At 39.2% G+C, this 20,343-nt stretch overlaps 1 protein-coding gene across 1 annotated transcript in view; it reads right to left on the bottom strand.

The window, feature by feature from the left end:
* bckdhb (branched chain keto acid dehydrogenase E1 subunit beta) overlaps positions 1-20,343 on the bottom strand; it is a 63,197-nt gene that overhangs the window by 23,626 nt on the left and 19,228 nt on the right. The window contains exons 4-8 of the mRNA XM_057834220.1: positions 16,017-16,150; positions 13,975-14,130; positions 9,791-9,899; positions 7,822-7,919; positions 6,174-6,284 (exon numbers count right to left, since the gene is read on the bottom strand). Coding sequence (XP_057690203.1) covers positions 6,174-6,284; positions 7,822-7,919; positions 9,791-9,899; positions 13,975-14,130; positions 16,017-16,150 — 608 coding nt within the window. The remainder of the gene's footprint in view (positions 1-6,173; positions 6,285-7,821; positions 7,920-9,790; positions 9,900-13,974; positions 14,131-16,016; positions 16,151-20,343) is intronic.

Here is a 20,343-nt window from a genome sequence, read left to right as displayed (position 1 = left end):
GCCAGCGGAGCGGCACTTCATTCGGCTCGCGGTGTTTCCGCAGCTTGGTGGTGGTGGTGGTGGGGGGGGGGTGAATTCCTTCGACAAACAATGTGTTAAAGTCTTTAACCAAGGTTCTGAGTATAAAACATTGAAGAATTTCTCAGTGGGTAAATCAGACAAAAGTCCTGTTCATTCAAATAACAAAAGTGCTGCTGATTTGATGACATTTTTTTTTGTGGGCAAACCGCTGATAGAAATTTTGTCAGTGACTTACGGTATTTATTTTCTTTAAACAAACTAAACAACAAAATCGAATAAGGAGGAGGCAGACTGTAATGAATCAGTTTTCATGTCACTGTTGTTCATAAATACAATCCAAATCCAATTTCAATGCACATTCTCTTATACGACAATTTACAGATTGAGTTTGTTTTGAAAGGAGATTCAAAGCTGTTATATGAATGAGTTTATGTGTGTGGTTTCTTTATAAAAAGAAATGAGACAACTGTCCTGTCTAACAATAGCATAATCGCTAAATAGCTTAGTACTCCATGCTAAGTATCAATGTCTCATCAGCATAGAATACAAACAATACAATTGCACATTTCTCTCCAGAATGCCTTGATAAAATTGAGATTTCATCGTAGCCTTAAACATGGAGTTTAAAAAAAAAAAATACAAAAAAACGAGACTGGTATTTAAGAACATATAGATTGACAAGGCACAAAGCTGCTGGTAGAATGGTCTTTTGACAGATGGGACAAAACTGTAGCTTAATGTTAAGGCACATCAACTCATGTTCATAGACGCAAAAATTAAGCGGAGTAAGAAAATAACAATGTACCAAATTCTGTAACATGGAAGAATCTCGGTTTTGTTCTGGTGCTTCTTTGCTTGCACAGAGTTTTTCATTCTGTCTGAGGTACAATAAAATCTTCAGACTATTAAGGCATTCTGAGAGACATGTGTTGACTTGTGTCAGAAAGTTTCTTCTCAGTCCCAGGTTCATGGTGTTCTAAACAGGAAAGCAACCCAAAACACCAAAGAATGGCTAAAAAAAAGGCATTGGTCTATTCTGCAGTAAAGCAATCCTTTTAACCTGTTTCAGTCGGGATCTCGGTCACACCAAAGCACTGTGACTGTGCTTATCAAAGTCTTAAATGATATTTGTCGGAACAATGACACAGGCAAATTATCAATTACTGAACTTCAACATCAATCTAAAGTTTATCACTAAATCGACCTATTACCACCTCAAAAACAGCAACAGAATTAAGAGGCTTCTGTTTAAACAAAACATTGAAAAGATTATCCACACATTCATATTTAGCAGATGGGATTAGTGCAATGGTGTGTTTAAAGGTCTTAAAAAATAGCATGCAGGATGCTGTTGCTAATCCACAATACTGCTCCCAGAGTCCTCACACATACACGGAAAATTGACCCAGGTCATGAAATCACTGCACTGGAGTCCGGTGAGTCAAAAAACTATAAATCTTACTGCTGCTTTACAAAACACTCAATGGCCTTGGACCAAAATACATGCTGGCTTTGCTTGATCTCTATGAAGCATCCAGATACCTTAGGTCACTTGGAACCTGTTTGTTGAGTGATCAAAGAAGAACAAGAACCACGCAAGGTGAGGGGACATTCAGTTATTATGCTCAACTGTCGAACAATTGAACCTGAATATCTTAGGCGTTTTCAAACGGTTAGTTCCTTTAACCATTTAACACCGAACGTGTCAGCGGCGACGTGTTTACGCATATCATCTTTGAAGCCTTGTCACGCTGTAATTACGTCACCCACGTGCCGCTGGCTGCTCTCATTTGAAAGTGCGGAAGTTGATGTACACACCAGTTTTTAGTTCCTTTAACCATTTAACACCGAACGTGTCGGCGGCGACGTGTTTACGCATATCATCTTTGAAGCCTTGTCACGCTGTAATTACGTCACCCACGTGCCGCTGGCTGCTCTCATTTGAAAGTGCGGAAATTGATGTACACACCAGTTTTTATTTGAAGTCAATCGACCAAGAAAACGGGAGATAATGTCATTTGAGTTTTATAGTTTTATTGCACTCATAAACAAGCATTAAAATGCTGCACGGACCATTTGTTTATCTCCATATTTCCATCATTTCTTGTCCTTTTTCCAAAACAGAAAGGAGAACGAAAGACTACATATCCCAAGAGCGGTTGTGAGGTCAAGAAGGACGAACCTAATGTGAACATTTTTAATAAATTGTCGAGCGAGGTGCCACCTAAGAAAAGGGAGGCATGCAAAGCGAGCACCAGCCGGTTGGATTGAGCAAGCGACTTTGAAACGTGCGGAATGTATCGAAAACTAAATTTAGCGCAAGCTAATGCATTATTTCATTAACTCAAGGAAGACGATGAGCCGTATTTCTCGCCGTTTTCCTCGTATGAGTCGGCGTCTCGGCGAGTAGAAGTGACAGCGCGCAAACCGCGGAAGAGTGGGCTGAGCGACGTGTGTGGCGTAGCTCCGTGTCCTGTTCAAGAGGAAACTTTACTGAATCTCCAAAAAAAAAAAAAAAAAACTATTGAGTCGCTTGCCTGAAAAAATTGAACTGAACTACTAGTCATTACTTTTTAAAATACTTTTTTTCAAGGTTATATTTGATTTTTTTTTCTTCATGATCAATCTTTTCAATTTGTATATAGAGGTGTGTGTTCGAGAAGCTTGATTGCATGTATATGCACTTTTGATAAGGTGATGGATACAATACCTAACCTCACAAAGAGATATCCCTAAACCCTTTTTGTGTTAGATGATGAGTTCTTTTTAAAATTCTTTCTATTTTGCACTGTATATAACCTGTTTTGACCATTGTATGTGTAAAGGCCAAAAACGCCTATGACCATAACTGCTGTTTGTGTTGAATTGTCAAACATAAAACTATTCAGTCTTATTTTTCTCTATTGAATGTTTATGCTAACAAGTTGAATAAATATTATCAAGCTTCAAAACGGTTGGTCCAGCATGTTTGGTTGTGAATGGGACATCAACATGACAAATTTTGGTTTTTTGTCTTTTGGGCCCAAAATGTTGATTATAATTGGTCAGTGAAGAAAACAACAGTTTGGACATGGAGGTCATGGTGTCCTGAAAAAAGGGACCCAACCTGTCCATTGTGAAAATTTTTTTCTTTGAAATATAAAGGCAACATCAAAGGCATGCAAATTCGGCCAAAATAGGCTTAGGTGTTAAAGGGTTAAAGTGTGTATGACACCAAAAAGCATGTTTATTTCATATTTCATTCAATGTTTTATGCTCCTGAATGAAATGGACCGCTTGGATGTGTGTGGAAGCGATCGTTTTATATATTCAATTGTTGAGCCCCGCGCCATGAAAATTAGTGACTTCCGGCTTCATTCTCGAGTTGAGAAAGAGGGCACTGTGACGTGTACGGTAGAAGGAGTCCTCTTCACTATCCAGCCGTACTGCTGTATGAGAAGGACTCAGGATTAAGCGGATTTTGCGGATTAATTCGTTTATTTTTTGCATCACGCCAACCAAACGGCTGCAGAAAATTTTTGCTGCACCAGGGAGAGGCGTGTGAGCCTTTTTGGGGTTTCAAAAGGTTCCCATTCACCGGTGGATATTGGCCACAACATGCCCTACTACTGTGGGACCATTGGACTTACGAGAGAGTGAACATCGTGTTTTGTATTATGTCAAATACTGGGATCATTTTAATACGTAGGCTGCTTGCATTTTGTGGCTGACATGCTCCTTGTCCGTTCGGCCGACGACCGAGTCGCACATCCCCCTGCCGGAAGAGCACTATACTCGGTTCATTGCCCTCCTCGTGTGCCCGATGTTCTGTCAAATTTTCAACCCCATTAGAAACTATTACCCCATTAGCAACTTTGTGTTAAAAATGGCCGCGAATACAGCGAATACAAAGTAAACACTACAAACTTTCTTTAAATAAAAGACTATTTACTTACGTTTCATCATGGATGGGCATGTAGAAAAGATCTCCTAAGACATATTCTGTCTGTCATGTTAGCTGCACAATAACTGCACGCCGCTCTTTGTTTAAGTTGTCGCTGCGTAGTAAAGCATTAGTTTTCATTATATTCGTGTTGACCATGTGGCAGCTACGCGTTCCTCCAACGTCGGCCGTTTTTTTCCGGCGGTACTCTCCAGCTGCTTCTCTGGCGAGCTCTCCTGTCTGTAGTAGCAGGGGAACGAGCAGTAACTTGCTCTCCGCCGGGCGGGTTGCCGATCGGCGAAGACAATCGACATCCCCGCGGCAGTGTGACATGATCCAGGCTAGTTTTGTGTGATTTTTCACTTCGAAAAGCAAAAATAAGACTTTTAGAAATCACTCGGTTCGGGTTAGCATGTCGGCTACCTGTCACGCCTCTTGGTTTGTTTACATTCTCCGAAGCCAGGGGGCAGGGAAATGACAAAAGCCTGACTAACTACGGCGGCATAATATAGCATTCGGGAGGTGCGACAGTAAAGGTGAAGTCGACAGTTTTGACCGTTATGGATTATTTTTGCCATGTCGTACTGAATAAATGTATTTTTATTATTTTATATTACATTCCATTTGTCATGACCATACCACTTATTTAGCAATTGGGAAAAATACTTTGATAAAAAGAATATCCTTTAAAAATATTGGAGTAGAGAGACTGAAACAATGACATTTTGCGGTTCTCTTTGTCGCATTTTCCTCGGTATGAATAATTCCCCCTCAATGGGCAGCATACTAAATCAGATGAAACCATTCTCCCACTGACGTCATCCACCTGTTGGGGACGCTAGAGCCCTATAATGGTAGGCGTGGCTAGACGGCGAATTAAAATACTATTTCTCGTCATCTGCACTTTGCCAAATTGTTGTATATAGTCGAATCATCTTAAAATATAATTTTAATTCACATAATAATGCTATTTAAAGACTTTATTTATCCTGTCGTCCGCACTTTAAATCAGGGCTACAAACATTTTTGTTTACTATATAGCATATCCCTAACTGCTGTTACTGTTCAATTCTGCACTGTACTGTATGACTTGTGGTGTTTCCCTATTTTAATTGTTTTCTGTTTTTAACTGGGTCCGGCCAATTTTAATGAGACTTTTTTTCACCTACACGTATATTGTTTGGACCTTTGAATATGATGTCTATTGTTATAGATTATGTAACTGACCAAATGATTTATAAATTACAGAGGATTTGGAGAATCCTTTGATTCCCAATCTGGTAGTGGATGCTGCGCTTGTGATCACAGAATTTCTTTTTCTTTTTCAGCCAATGCTGTTTTAAGGCAAACAAGATGACCCCAATGATCTCAACTGATCCACAACTCAAGCCAAGATTTTGTCCTCTTCAGTGGAAAATAACTAAATTCTGATGAAAGAATTCTGCCAAATCCTCCTCTGTTGAATGTTTATCCTAGAAAGTTAAACAAATATTATCACGCTTTAAAATGTTTCGTTGAGCATGTATGGTTGTCAATTGGACAACAATATTCGAAATTTTGACATTATTTATTTATTTATTTTAATTTATTTTATTTTTTGTCTTTTTGGGTCCAAAATGTTGATTATTACTGGTCAGTGAAGAAAACAGCAGTTTGGACATGAAAGTTATGGTGTCCTGAAAAAGGGACTCAATCTGGCCAATATGAACAATGTTTTCTTTGCAATACAGACGTAACATCAAAGGCATGCAAATTCGGAAAAAATAGGCTCAGGTTTTAAAGGGTTAAACAAAAGTTCCAAACATGTGACAGTACATGTGACAGGGTGCTGAAGCCTATCACAGCTAACTCCAGGTAAAAGGCGGGGTACACCCTGAACAGGTTGCCAAGCCAGTCGCAGGGCAAATATAGACACAACCATTCAGGCAAACACTCACACCTATGGACAATTTGGAGTGTTCAAACAGCATACAATGCACGTTTATGTGGCCCAGAGAAAACCCACGCAGGGAAGAACATGCAAACTCCACACATGAAGGCGGGAGTTGGGATGGAACCCACGATCGTAGAACTAAACAACAATAAGTAGAAAAAATGTCTTAATTAAATGCTTCATTGAGTGAGTCCCCTCAAATTCACCCACACTGCCAAGAACAGCCTCTCACATACGGGGGGTTCTGGTCCCCATTAACCATGTAAAATGAGGGATCACTGAACTTGAAAGTCTTACCTTGCAAACAGTTTCAACATCCCACGGCAGGATAGTGCGAAGGTCAATGACCTCACAGGACACACCCAGTTTTTCCTGTGCCATTTGGGCCACTTCCTTTATCACGTGTACCTAATGGAAAGAAGAAAATAACGGATAAGCCCGATGATTCATTTTTGGTTATTATTATTATTTATTAGTGCTACACTGTCTTAATAGATGACAGGTCACTTATAAAAAAGCACGTTCACTCTTCCCGTTATGAAGGACTAGGAGTGCCAAAACTAAACACACACACGCACACACACACACATTTTATATACATACATTATTATATATTATACACACACACACACATAGTATATAACGGGAATTAAATAATAACAAATGTGTCATTAAATGTTATTACAGTGGTAAGCTTGAGTAACGAAAAACTCATTTTTCTTAATATTACAAAAAATTACTCAGTATACAAAAGTACTCTAATAGATAATTCCAGCTCACAGAAAATTGTAAAAGTCACGCCATAAACAGGTAATAAGATCTTGCTGCCCTGTTGGCCAGGATTTTTCTTATCATGCTCAGTAACATGATCCTACTGCCCTACTGGTCAGAATTTTTCCCATCACCATCCCAGCAACTTTGAGGTGCATGCCTCCACTCTTAGAATCTACAGTAGAGTTTTCCCTACATACAAAAAAAGATTGTCGCGCACCGCCACAGACAAAATAAATGCCGCCGCGCCTTGCAAATGATTTACAGTGACCCCATCGCTAGTTCTCGCTTCAAACTTCACACCCTCAGTCCATCATGGATTTTTTTTTTCAATTGAAAAAAAATATATAATACAGGTGAGCTGTCCTGAGCCGATCGCGGAGTCCCTCCCTCCCTCTCCCTGTTGTTTAATCGTCAGGCAGTGCACTGAAGTTGCCTATTAAAGTTAACGATGATTGACAGATATTTGGGTTTGAGCTTGCCAGAGACACGAACTTCAAAGCGCCGCATGCATCAATCATCATTTAACTTAATTCGTTAATTCGTTCCAGGGCCTTGTTGTAAGTCGAAATGGTGGCATGTATGTCTGTGACAAAGACAGAGCATAAGAAAATACATTTACTTTTGGAACTCAAATTCTACACATGTTGTTTTCTTACTTTCTTTACTGGATCATCTCGCCTGATAAGTTACCCTTCAAGAATAATACTAACTATGATAGAGACACTTTCTCTCACTGTTCCATAAACCACCTCCCAGGCGGCAGGTACATTGGGCCCGGATAAGCCAGATAAAGTGGCTGGGCACAATCAAATCGAATCAGACTCCTGGCGAGTTATCGGCTCTGTGATAACAAGCCGTAGAAATCAAAGCTCACTAATGAAAACACCGTCAACAATGGAAAATGTGTTGCAGACATGTGCTGTTAATGGACTGAGAGACAAGAACGGCCTTGGTGCTGAGATGTCTGCGCAGATATAGTCCAAGCATGCCAGCTGAGAGACCCTGCAGTGACACAGAAGGCTGGTAATGGATTTAAAATTAATCCACTGGCTTTGGACTTTATTTATTGTTCATGTCACTCCCTACCTGTTCACGGTTCCAAAGATAGATGATAACTAAACTATTCGGCACACCTACTGAGATGTTATCAATGATGTGCAGGATCACCTACCTGTGTCCCCCAGGCAATCAAAGTGACATCACTTCCCTCCTCAACAACCTCAGCCTGTGATAGTGGAATGGTATAAGGTTCTGTGGGAACCTGCTCCACTGCAAACACACATAGAAACATATGCTAGTGTTGGGTTGGAAATGTTCGGCATGCGGCAGACTCCATACCTACACTATATTGCCAAATGCATTTTCTCACTTGCCTCAACTCAGTCATGAAATTAAGTGATATTGCATTTCTGATTCATATAGATTTTAATTTTATGTCGGCTCGTCTATTGCAGCTACAACAGCTTCAACCATTCTGAGAAGGCTTTCTACAAGGTTTAGGAGTGTGTTTATATGATTTGTCAAACCATTCTTTTACAAGCAATTTGTTATGTTACACATTGTATATACTAGAATTGTCTGATATTATCGGGTAGCCAATATTACAGGCAGACAAAAGCATTTTAAAATTACAGTACTGTGCAAAAGTTTTAGGCAGGACACCTGCCTAAAACTTTTGCACAGTACTGTATATGTATATTTTTTAATTATTAAATTTATTAGGATCATGGAAGCTTCCACTTGGGGAAAATATACACATACAGTATATCCTGTATATACATAATATAATAAAAATATACAGAACTGTGCAAAAGTTTTAGGCAGGACAAAACTTTTGCACAGTACTGTATATCGGATAATATCGGCATCGGTTTTTCATTATCTGTTTTGGGCCAATATCCATATGGCCGTGCTGTCATGTCCACTTATTGCCTGCCTGTGTTTCTTCCTTTTTTTTTTTTTTTAAATCAACCCTTGCTGGTACTTAGATGTAATTAGTTCGGATAAGTTCCAGAACTTTCTGCTGACATAATCATATGTCCGCGAGACAGCTAAATGGACGCGCTAACGGCTACAGCCAGTGTACCATAGAAGTTCTTGCCATCTCACCACGTTTTTGTGCTTACAAACATGGCTTTTAAATTATATTCTTTCTTTGTTTCTTCCTTTTCTCTGTTTTGGTATATTGGAGATGTATGTTGAGTTTTGTTTGCATTTGTGGTAAAATGTGGTTACCTTATTTCATTGCTTGCGAGCTGTACTAGCAGTTTCTATTTAAATTTAAACGTGGTGTATACTCTATAATTTGTTTTGTGACTTTATTTCATATTATTGACACAAAGTTTTGTTGTTTTCAGTTTTACAAAAAAGTATCAGTGCTCTTGTCAAGAGAAACATGACCACAGTAAAGCCAATTCAACTTTACTACAGCGTCTGACTTCGCTTTAGAGCTCGATTTGTTCCCTATCTGTCGCTTTGTGTACTCACACACACATTGAGGACAGAATAAATGCCTTATTGGCACTTTGTGCTTGCTCCAAAAGAAAAAAAAAAGATGTTTGCATTATTTTGATTTGAACAACAAATAAAGTGGTGGAATATTGGCACTTTTTTCATAACTTCAGTTGAAGTTGTGCTCTTTTTTTTCCACAGATTGTTTATTTGGAATACCTTGAAGTTGTTACATTTGTCATTAGTAAAGCAATCAGTGGGGCATCTTACTATAATTAGCCATAATATGTTAAGTCACGACCGCATATATCAATATCGATTTGATTTTGGTATCAGATTTTTGGAGTTGGTCAATATCAGGACATCGGTTAAAAAGTCATCATCGGACAACTCCAGTATATATAATGTAAAAGTGTTGATGGCTTGGTGGAATATGGGTGTTTGTGTATTTGTGTCTGTAAGGTTGCCATGGTAACGAAATGCATACAGGTGATTGGTTACCATAACAATGATTACTCCTGCTCTAAACTCTGGTCAGAAACAGATGGAAGCAGGTACTGTATCATTGCATTTTATTATTCACTATACTTAACAACCTGACTACCGTAGTTTTAAACCATGAATAACGGATATGTTTACAGAACATGAACTTGCCTCATGATTTACATTAGAAAAAGAATTAAACTTACCCGCTGCTCTGTAAAGGATCTTGGGTTCAAAGAAAATGCAGGGGTTGTTATCAGCGATGCAGGAGAGAAGCAGCCCCTTAGCCTGCACAGGGCTACGAGGTACTACAACCTGTGCACACAGATTTCATTTTGTAAATCCATGTCTAACACTACTACTAAATAGTAATACTAATAGTATGTTCAAAGGTGAAACTGTATCTTTTTCCCTGTTATATTTTGCTCTTAAAGACAAAGAAAAGTATTCAGTTATAAAGCACAGAGATGCACCAGCTATCCCACCATTATGGCTACATTCTTTTTTGAAAGTTGTACTCGCATATTGACATGTTTTGATTTTTGAAAAGTTGCAAGGATAACTACAGCCTTGAAAGGATTGTCTAGCTTTCAGAAGAAATGCAGTTAGGCTGGAGCCACTACACACAGAGAATGATGGGAGACATTGGTTACAAATGTCAAATTCCTCCAGTTTAACCACTCCTGAACCAGAGACAATGTCAGAAGTGTTTTATCTGTGTTACAGAGAAAAAAATGTGACTAAATGGATTCAAGTACATTTAGCATATTTTTTGGAAATCAAGGCCCCAGATTCTGAAGGAGGAATCGAGTATCCACATTGGTTATAGTCAGGTGCCACCAAACAGTTTTCAATGTGGGCTAAATAATCGCTCTAGACTGTGATAAATACATTTATACTAGGGGTGCAACGGTGCACAAAAATCTCGGTTCGGTATGTACCACGGTTTTGAGGTCACGGTTCGGTTCATTTTCGGTACAGTAAGAAAACAAAATGCAAAATACAAATGTGCTAGTTTATTACACATCTTTGTACTTTCAACAATAGGAACATTAGCCTATACAAAAATAGAATTCTGCTCAAAAAGTAGCGGGTATTTAAAGATAATCCAACAACAATTTGCCTTTCAGACCCCACATATTGGTCAGCTTTCTTTCTGAAAGAAAGAAGAAAAAAGAAGTCCTGTGCTAAAGAGAAAAGCAATCCCAATGACAAAGATTTTAACATGTATTTTACAAATGAAATGCCTCAATGAATCTTTTTTTTGTTTTATGAACGGTTTTCAAAAGCTTTATTGGTGGTTTTCTCAAGTTAAAGCGCCACACAGAAATTAATGATTTTAATTGTGTAAGCAGGATCTGTGTATAATTTTTATTATTTAATTACAAGTGTTTTAGCTCATTTCAATTTATTTTATATAAATGGGCTATTATTTATTTTATTATGTGTTTATATTTTTCAAATGTGATGTAGTATTCATTAATATTGTATATTTATATGTTGTATAACTTTAGTTCCTATGTGAATATTAGTTCCTACTTGTTTTGTTGTGGTAGGAGGGTTTTGTATTGAACACGGGGCCGTGTTAATTATTATTATAGCAGAGAAGACAGCAGTAAATCAACAAAGACAAGTCAACTGTGCCCCGATCTACCACTCAAGAGATCTGATGGACTCAAAAAGTGGGTTACGATCAGTGTTGTCAGTAACGCGTTAGTTTGTAACGCGTTACTGTAATCTGATTACTTTTTTCAGTAACGAGTAATCTAACGCGTTCATTTTTCTACACTAGTAATCTGATTAAAGTTAGTTTCCTTAGTGTCTCTGTGTTACTATTTTTTCATTGCCTCATAACGTATGTAGAATGAAGAATATTGTAGTCATGTACGAAGAGCATTTTGAATAGAAAATGCTAAGATAAAAGGTTCCCGATACGTGTTTCCATGACCACCTCTTAGCTATTTCCTGTTTTGGTCTCGCATCACGTGTTGTGGGACTGAGGCGGGTGGACATTCGCGCCATGTGTTGAGACGTTGCAAGAGAATGTTGATCTGTGGATATCCATGAATGAAGGCGAGTATTTTTCCTTCATTCTGGAGGGTATCAGCAAAAGGTTGGACCCCCTACATGCGCGGCCGTCTCGTAGCTTTGCCGTAGCAACGACGAGCAGTCATCGCTCCAAGTTGGCAAGCTTTGTTTACATGATATGCGTGTTGCACATTTATGCCGTGAGGTGATGTGTTCGTTTAGCATCTGTGGGATGTGTTGTAAGTCCGATTGAGTGTAGAGTGCTTAGTTGCCGACACGTTTTGTGGCCAAATTGACCGCGCGTGTGTGTTGAGAGGAGTACTTCCGGGTTGTTAATGTGCACGGCTGCACGCGCATTCGCGCTCGCCACCACCTTTGTGTTCATTGCACTGTACAATCCACTTGTGTGTTGTTGATTATTGTGCCGTCAGTTTGCATTGATTTACATTGGCACTGATATGCTGTCAACCATGACCCGAAATTCAGAAGTTTTGACATTAGGCTTAATCTTAGGGTTAGCAGGGTTTAATTGGTCTGTGGAGTTGATTTCAACAAATTCCAAGCAGTTTGTCAGATATTTGTTAGTTTCAGGGCTCCGGAGTGGCTAAACTAGTGTGAAATTCTGATAATTACCTTTAAATTCAATCATCGGAAAGTAAATGACATGTGATGACATTTTTCTGTTGTCATTCTTATGTTTAGGCAGCAAAGGGAGAAAAAGGGGTAAAAAGTAACTGATGGATTACTTTTAAAGTAACTTAGTTACTTTGATAATGAAGTCATCAGTAAAGTAACTAGATTACTTTTTTGAGGCGTAATCAGTAATTAAATTACTTTTTCAAGTAATCTGTGACAACACTGGTTAAGATTGCATATTAGTTTGAAAATGGACCGGATCCACCATATTTTTACACGAGTGACTTCCGGTCTGCCCGATCCTAGCTACCGGTAGTAGTATTGACGCAGGAGGGTCGCGTCTCGCGTCAAATGATAAACTCTGCCGTTCTTTTTGCGTGCGTCGTGTTGAGCCACTTCTGGGATGCGTCTAACGCGGCCGCACTGCGACTGGTGTGCATTGGCTGATTGACTTTAACGCCCGCGTTTCACTGCGTTGTCGCGGCGGCCACGTCGCGCTGTTGACGTTTCTGAGTTATACTGTCCCACCGTGTGGGTCCTCATTATAGTAGAGAAGACGGAGTAAATATAATCTACACAAAGAAACTAACTCACAGCCTCGAAAAGTAAGGGCTACATTACGTCAGACACTCCTTCGGTACGCCACCATTCCGAACCGAGCACCACGTACCGAAACGGTTCAATACAAATACATGTACCATTACACCCTTAATTTATACTGAAACAAAATAGGTTCTGAGGTCATGAAGCACAACCAGACTTCATATATCAGGCGCACTGGATTATTAAGCGCACACTTAATTAATGAATTAATCTTCCGTGCCGCTTAACCTCACAAAGGTTGCGGGAGCCAATCCCAGCTAACTACTGAATGGGAAATAGGCGGGATACACCCTAAAGTTGTTCACAGCCGATCGCAGAGCACAACGAGACAAACCAATCATTCATGCACACACCCATACCTATGGACAATTTGGAGTGTTCGATCAGCCTTCCTTACATGTTTTGCAAAGCGCTTATCCGGTAGCCCAAAGGTTGTGTTCTTCAAGATTTTGATCCTGGTTGCAGTACCATGTTTTGCCACCAATTTCATATATCGCTGCTTTGACGGCCTTAAAGTCCAAATACCAGGGTTACTTGCTCTTCTCATGAAAGTGGTGAATAATGTCACCGGTGTGGCTTGTGGCTTTGTGAAGTTTACTTGTTCAAAAAATATTGAAATATACATTTTGTGCTGGTCCACCTTCAGAAAAAAGTTAGGCGATCCGGTGCAACCAATGCAAAAAGTATATGAGGAGCCTTGGCAATATACAGTATATCGCAATGTCGTTTCTTTCCAATATCGTTCAGGCCCAATGTATATTTTTCCCACATTTTAAGGGTTTGAAATTAAGAAAATAACTCAGAAATACAATGGTATTGTCAAAAGATACAGAAATATATACATTTTATACTGTACAATACTCCCGGAAAAAGCGGAAGAGGAAGTACTGTAAAAAGTACAGTACTGTAAAATGTTTGCAACTTTTGTTCAAATAAAAACAAAAACAAAAATTTCGTTATCGGATCGGTATCGGCAGATTCTCAAAATCAGGTGACTTGGAATTGGGTGCAAAAATATGCGATCGGGACATCCCTATTAACTAGTGATATTCAGATCTATTACTAACTACAGTACAATTCAAACAGATACAATAAGTAAACTCTAAGGTACTGAAAGGCTCACCTTGATGCCAGGGCAATGGGCAAAGAAGGCCTCGGGGCTTTGGGAGTGGTAAAGGGATCCATGGCCAACACATCCCCAGGGAGCACGAATCGTGAGGTTTCCACAATCAAACAAGTTGCCAGAGCGGTAGCGGTACTTGGCAGCTTCATTGACAATCTACAAGAGACCATTTAAGTAAGTTTCCATGTCAGATGTAATCCACAAATAATACAAAAGGTTGTTGGAGAACGAAGATATTTTTAGCTTTTTACTTTATAAACAGTACAGAACAACTCTGAAAAAGGTCTTAAGTGACAGCAGTGAAGGAGTGATGATGTTTCCTCCCCTATTCTTGAGGTTGCAGTTTTAAGCAGGCTGTTTGTGTTTGTGATAAAGATTATATCAAATATGGCTACCCGTTACTCTGCAAATTAAGTAAATAACAAAGATTGTTTTTCCCAAACTATATCCGTGATTGTCATACTTATAGTAACAATTTGTTTCATTACGATGGGTAGGGTAATGCTGAAGACTGATCAAAGACTGCTGATCCATATTTCGTTGCATGCATATTTGACAGAGCAGGGTCAGACATTTATCTTCTGGAGGACAAACATGGCGTGGCATTATAGGTAACAAGGGTTAAAAGAATCTGTCAATGCCAATGTATCACCCTCAGAAAATATTCTTTGTAAAATGTAAAAACATTTGAGGGATGTTGATAAACCACCTCGCACTATGCTGAACAGGTTAGAAAAGGATCATGTTTGAACTGAACAGAATAAAATAAGGATGTTTTACAATTACTAGTGGTGTCAGTTAAATTAATAACGGCATTAATGTGAATTCCCTTTTGACGCTGTTCATTTTTTTTTTAACATTAATTATAGCCCTTCCCACCGGCCTACGCTTTGGAGCGCCAGACAAGGCGCGACATTCTCGTGGCTGCCAGAACCACAGTATTTTTGGTCACTCTAGCCCAGAGAGTAGGAGTGAAATCCTGATTGTAAGGCAAAACTTAATTTTGGGTTTTAATGGCCAAAATAGGCACGTTGAAGTGGAGTGACGAGCGTGAACTTGCCGGGCTGCTTAGTGCGTCCCATTATGGTCGTTTTCAAGCATGTTTGCATGAAAATACAGATATGAACCTCCAGGCGCTTTAAGCCACTCTCGTGGCTGCCCAAAGCACACTATTTTCGGCTACAAACATATGAAAGATCAGGGTGAAATCCCCATTCTGAAGCAAAACATAACTTTGGTTTGGTTGGTTTGGATGTTATCAATGCATTACCAAATGTAATATTTTTTACCAGTGTGCTGTTACGTTGTTGAGAAAAGTTGTTGAGAAAAGCACAGTAGTTCTCCTCCCGCCGTGGCAAAAGAAACAAACGCAGTGTTCCGCAGCGCTCGTAACTTGGTTGTCTAATTGTACATTTATGTTAATATGCTAAACTGACATTTTGAACAAGAACAAAGTTGACATGCTTGTGCTACGATGTTTTGTAGGTGGGGTCGATTGACTAGGGCAAAGATGGCTCTTTACGTGTTCACATATGTTTGTTCGTAATTGGATGGAGGAATAAAATTGTCTTTGTGTATACTATAAATGAATTACCATATGAAATATTTTCCAGTGTGCTGATATGTTGTTGAGAAAAGCACGGTAGTTCTTCTCCCGTCGTGGCGCGTACTTAAAAAAAGCGTGATTGATCGCATATTAACTATGGACCGCATGCGATTAATCACAATTTTAAAAGATTATTAACAAATAATTATGATTTAAATATAAAAATAATAAATTTATATAGATAAAAAATAAATAATAAAATAAAAATAAAACATTTATCACTTAGAATTAGTTTGTACGATTTGTGTGTGCGTGTTTCTTTTTATGTTGATACTATCAATAAAGGGTATTTTGTCCAAAATGTTTAGGAAATATTTTATTCAATTTCAGAATGAAGTGGTAACAAAAAAAAATTACAATGGATTGTAAATGGGAGGATTCTCATATCTTTAAAATGTATACTTTCCTTCATTATTTTTTCTTGTTTAATCCTTACCTGGTCAAAGGCAGGAAAGATGTAGTCTGCAAACTGGATCTCAGCGATAGCTGTGGCTCCCGCAACCGCTACACCAATACCAAATCCCACAATCCCCTGCTCACAAAGTGGAGTGTTGAAGACACGATCCTTCCCTGGGGGTGACAGCAAGCGAAAAATATATGGAAATAGTACGTTCGTGGATATGTGCAAAAACAGCATTTAACAAGCTACATAAGTGAGTACTCAAACTTAGCTATTCGACCCATGTCAGATTCGGCAGAGGGTTTACCCTTCCTTTCCTGTCCCCCACTGACCTGTCTGTGTTTTTTCCTCACGTGTACGTATTGTAATGCTTTATTTAAAGAGACATCAATATTCTATCACACATCTGTTTTGGGTCGTTGGTGTAGGTCAGTGTTCTCCAAAGTATTCCACATAGGGTTGCAGTGGGTGCAGGATTTCACTCCAACAAAACCAAACCACACCTTTTCACCAATCTGGTGTTTTATAAGTGTAATCAGTTGATTGCAGTCAGGTGGGGCTTGTTTTAGTAGAAAACACATTGGTTAAAAGCAGTGTTGTTAATAACGGCGTTACAATATAACGGCGTTACTAACGGCGTTATTTTTTTCAGTAATGAGTAATCTAATTAATTACTTTTCTCATCTTGGCAACGCCGTTACCGTTACTGAGGCGGGAACGGCGTGCGTTACTATGCGTTACTAAGTTGGTTGAATAAAAAAAAGTCTGAGAGAAACGGACTCACGGGGACGAGAGCAGAGCAGGAGTGGGGAAGACGCCGTTGCAACCGCGATGCTAGGTGGCTCCAATAATACCTGACTGCAGCCATAGCCGACAAACTACGCCCACAGGACACGGTAGATATATTATAGAACTAGATGCAAATGATAGACACTGCTGCACTGCCAACATGTTTTAAGGACTACATGCGTTTGTAAACAGCCGCCATCTTAAAGCAGTAGACCTCTCAGGAAGGCCCTGATGTAGAGATCCTTCCTAGCGAACCTAAGTAATTTTTTAAAATCTAAAATGCTCCTAAATCGGCAAAATCTTAACTTAAATCTATCTTTAAATGATGAAACAGTTTTAAAACTTACACGTTTAAAGTAGACAGAAGGGAACTAATGCAATAACGGGAGAAATTTTAACAACTTTAACGATTGATTCACAACTTTAAATGACTTCCACACATAGCAAAGGTTACTAGCTAGTTATCGCAATACCCTTGTGTCTAGTTAAGTGGAGGGTAAAGAATTGGGCTTGGGCCAATTGTCCCCCAAACCCTTTAAGCTTCACATTGTGTGACCTGTTTTGTTTTTTTTTTTTGGAGAAAGAAAAAAACATATCACTAGTTACTTTGCCAAGTAACTAATTACTCTTACATTCAGGTAACTGAGTTACTAACGCAATTACTTTTTGGGAGAAGTAATTTGTAACTGTAATTAATTACTTTTTTAAAGTAAAATTAACAACACTGCATGGCACTAAATGCGTTAGTAGACAGCCGCCATCTTAAAGCAGTAGACTTTTTAGGATGGCTCTGTTGTAGAGAACCTTCCTAGCGAACCTAAGTAACTTTTTATCTTTTTTTTAATCTTTTTATATAAATACTTCTAAATCGGAAAAATCTTGACTTGAATCTATCTTTAAATGATGAAACAGTTTTAAAACTTTCATATGTCGAAGGTAGAGAGAAGGGAACAAATGCAATAATGGGAGCAATTTTAACAACTTTTTACAGTTGATTCAGGGTAAAGGGTAAATTAGGGTAAAGAATTGGGCTCGGGCCAATTGTACCAAAAACCTTCACAAAAAAATTCACATAGTGTGGCCAATGTTTTTTTTTTTTTTTTTTTTTTTTTGGAGGGAAAAAAAAAAAAGTAATTATCACCAATTACTTTGCCAAGTAACTAATTACTCTTACATTCAGGTAATTGAGTTACTAACGCAATTACTTTTTGGGAGAAGTAATTTGTAACTATAATTAATTACTTTTTTTCAGTAAGATTAACAACACTGGTTAAAAGGTCTGTTCTTGATCGGTTTAAACAAAAACCAGGACCCACAGCCACCCTCCAGGATGGGTTTGGAGAGAGATAGAAGAGGGCCACTGTGGGAGTTCACCTAAGCAGTCTACATGTTTTGTGGACTTGGAGAAGGCATTCAACCAAGTCCCTCAGGGGGCTGGACCAGAAATATGGCGTCCGGAACCCCAAGTAAGAGTTTAAGTATCTTTGGGTCTTGTTCACGGGTAACAGAAAAATGGAGCGAAAAATCGACAGGTGGATCGGTGCAGCATCTGCAGCGATAGGGACTATGAATTGGTTTATCGTAGTAAAGATGGAGCTTAGATGAAAGGCGAAGTTCTCTATTTACCGGTCAAGCTACACTCTTATCCTCACCTATGGCCACGGCACGGTGACGAGTGCGTTGTGACCGAAAGAACAATGTCCTACATACAAGCGCCCAAAATGAGTTGCCCTCACAGGGTGACCAGGTTCTTCCCTAGAGATGGAGAAGCTTGGTCATCCGGGAGGGGCTTGGAGTACAGCCGCTGCTCCTCCACATCAAAAGGACCTTGATGAGGTGGTTTGGGCATCTGATAAGGATGACTCCATGGTGAGGTCTTCCGGGCACGTCCCACTGGAAAGTGGATTTGGGGTTGGACCCAGGACATGTTGGGGAAACTATGTCTCCAGGCTGGCCTGAAACGCTTCAGAATCCTCCTAGAAGAGCTGGACAAAGTGGCGGGACAGAGTGAGGTGTAATCTTCCCTGCTGTACCTGCTGCCCCCGGGACCCGATCTCAGATAAGCGGGACAAAATGGATGAATGGATGACAAGTCTTAATGTGTGCAACTTGTGTATCTAATTCATAGAGCAGCGTGAATGCAGTGTTAGTCTTGTTGCTTGGCAGCAAGAAGACTCTAAGTTCAAAGCATAGTGCGGAATATACAGTAATTATGTTCTCCCTATGCTCAACAGGGCTCTTTTCGGGTGCTTTGGCTTACTCCAATCTTAATAATGTTTTAATATATTATGGTTGGAGGTTTGGACATATGAAAAGAAAAGGTGGGTAGTTGGGTTTGTATGTCTAAAAATCCATGTAAGTAAATTGTGATGAGTTAACGTTCATTCAAAACTAATTGGACTTATTCACCATACAACAAAAAGGTAAGTAGTTGATGGCACACTTATCTGCTTTGTTCTGTTTCGTTGTTGCTATAGGGAAGGGCTTTTTTGCACTAAGCAAACAATATGAAGAGCGTAAACAAACTCTGAAGAGACGTTTTACACAGAGATAAAAAGGAGGGTTGCAAGAGACAGAGATAAGAGAAAAGAAAGGAAATATGACAAACATATGTAGTACTTATAATTTAAATAAAGATTATATATTTTTTCAACAATAGTTTTAGTACTTTAAACCTCGGAAGGTGGAGGGGGGTTTCGCAAAATGACTTCTTTGTAGGTGGGGCTAATACATGATAATTGAGAAGCACTGGTCTAGCCATAGTTCTCTTCCCCACATTCCTCCACACATGTACAACACGCCCACTTAAAAGCATTTCACTTGTCAGAAGACAGGCTCCGCCTTCAAGAGATGGTCTGAGAAATGTTATATAGACCCTACTCACCTACGTCACAAAATGGGCGTGTCGCTGTTTCCGGCCGCCATATTGTACCTCTTTTTCAGACCTATTCTCATTGTTTTCAATTAGTCGAGCAAGTTATAGAGCATTTCATGGAAGCCCCGGTGTTATCTGACGCTGTAAACTCATTGGATCCGTTGCATAAAAGGCGTTACGTGGAAAAGCTTCAGTTTATCCATTCGCCAGATCCGTATTTGATGCCTAAATCGATGTTTTTCGACCCGCTGGCTTCGCCTGACATCTGATATCCTGATATTTACAACTATCTTGTCCACACAAAATCAGCCTATTCTCACGAAAGTTTGAAAAAACTTTAAGAGCTTGGAGGCTTATAAATGCTACGTTGCTGGTTGGGTGAAACAGGTCCTCGTACACGAAAATTCGGCAGGAATCTTGTGCTCGGAAGGTGAGTTACGAAATTTTCAATTCAAAATCTTTTGTTCTTGCTAACATCCACTGTCAAGTCTAATGTATTTCATATCATTTGTCAATGGAGCTAGGGCTTTTAATGTTTATATGGTTTAGCGATAGCACTCTCACTGTATACATATATAATACGTAATAAATATGAAGTGCGATAGCACTACTCCAGATTGTCCCTAGTTGAATTTATTTTTTGGCTTTTGACCTCAATAGTGAAATTTTAAATTAATTGTATGACAACTGTCTGATTAT

Source organism: Corythoichthys intestinalis, chromosome 4, assembly GCF_030265065.1.
Source record: "Corythoichthys intestinalis isolate RoL2023-P3 chromosome 4, ASM3026506v1, whole genome shotgun sequence".
Taxonomy (NCBI): domain Eukaryota; kingdom Metazoa; phylum Chordata; class Actinopteri; order Syngnathiformes; family Syngnathidae; genus Corythoichthys; species Corythoichthys intestinalis.
Note: the sequence above shows the minus strand (reverse complement) of the source record. Positions and strands in the feature narration are given on the sequence as shown.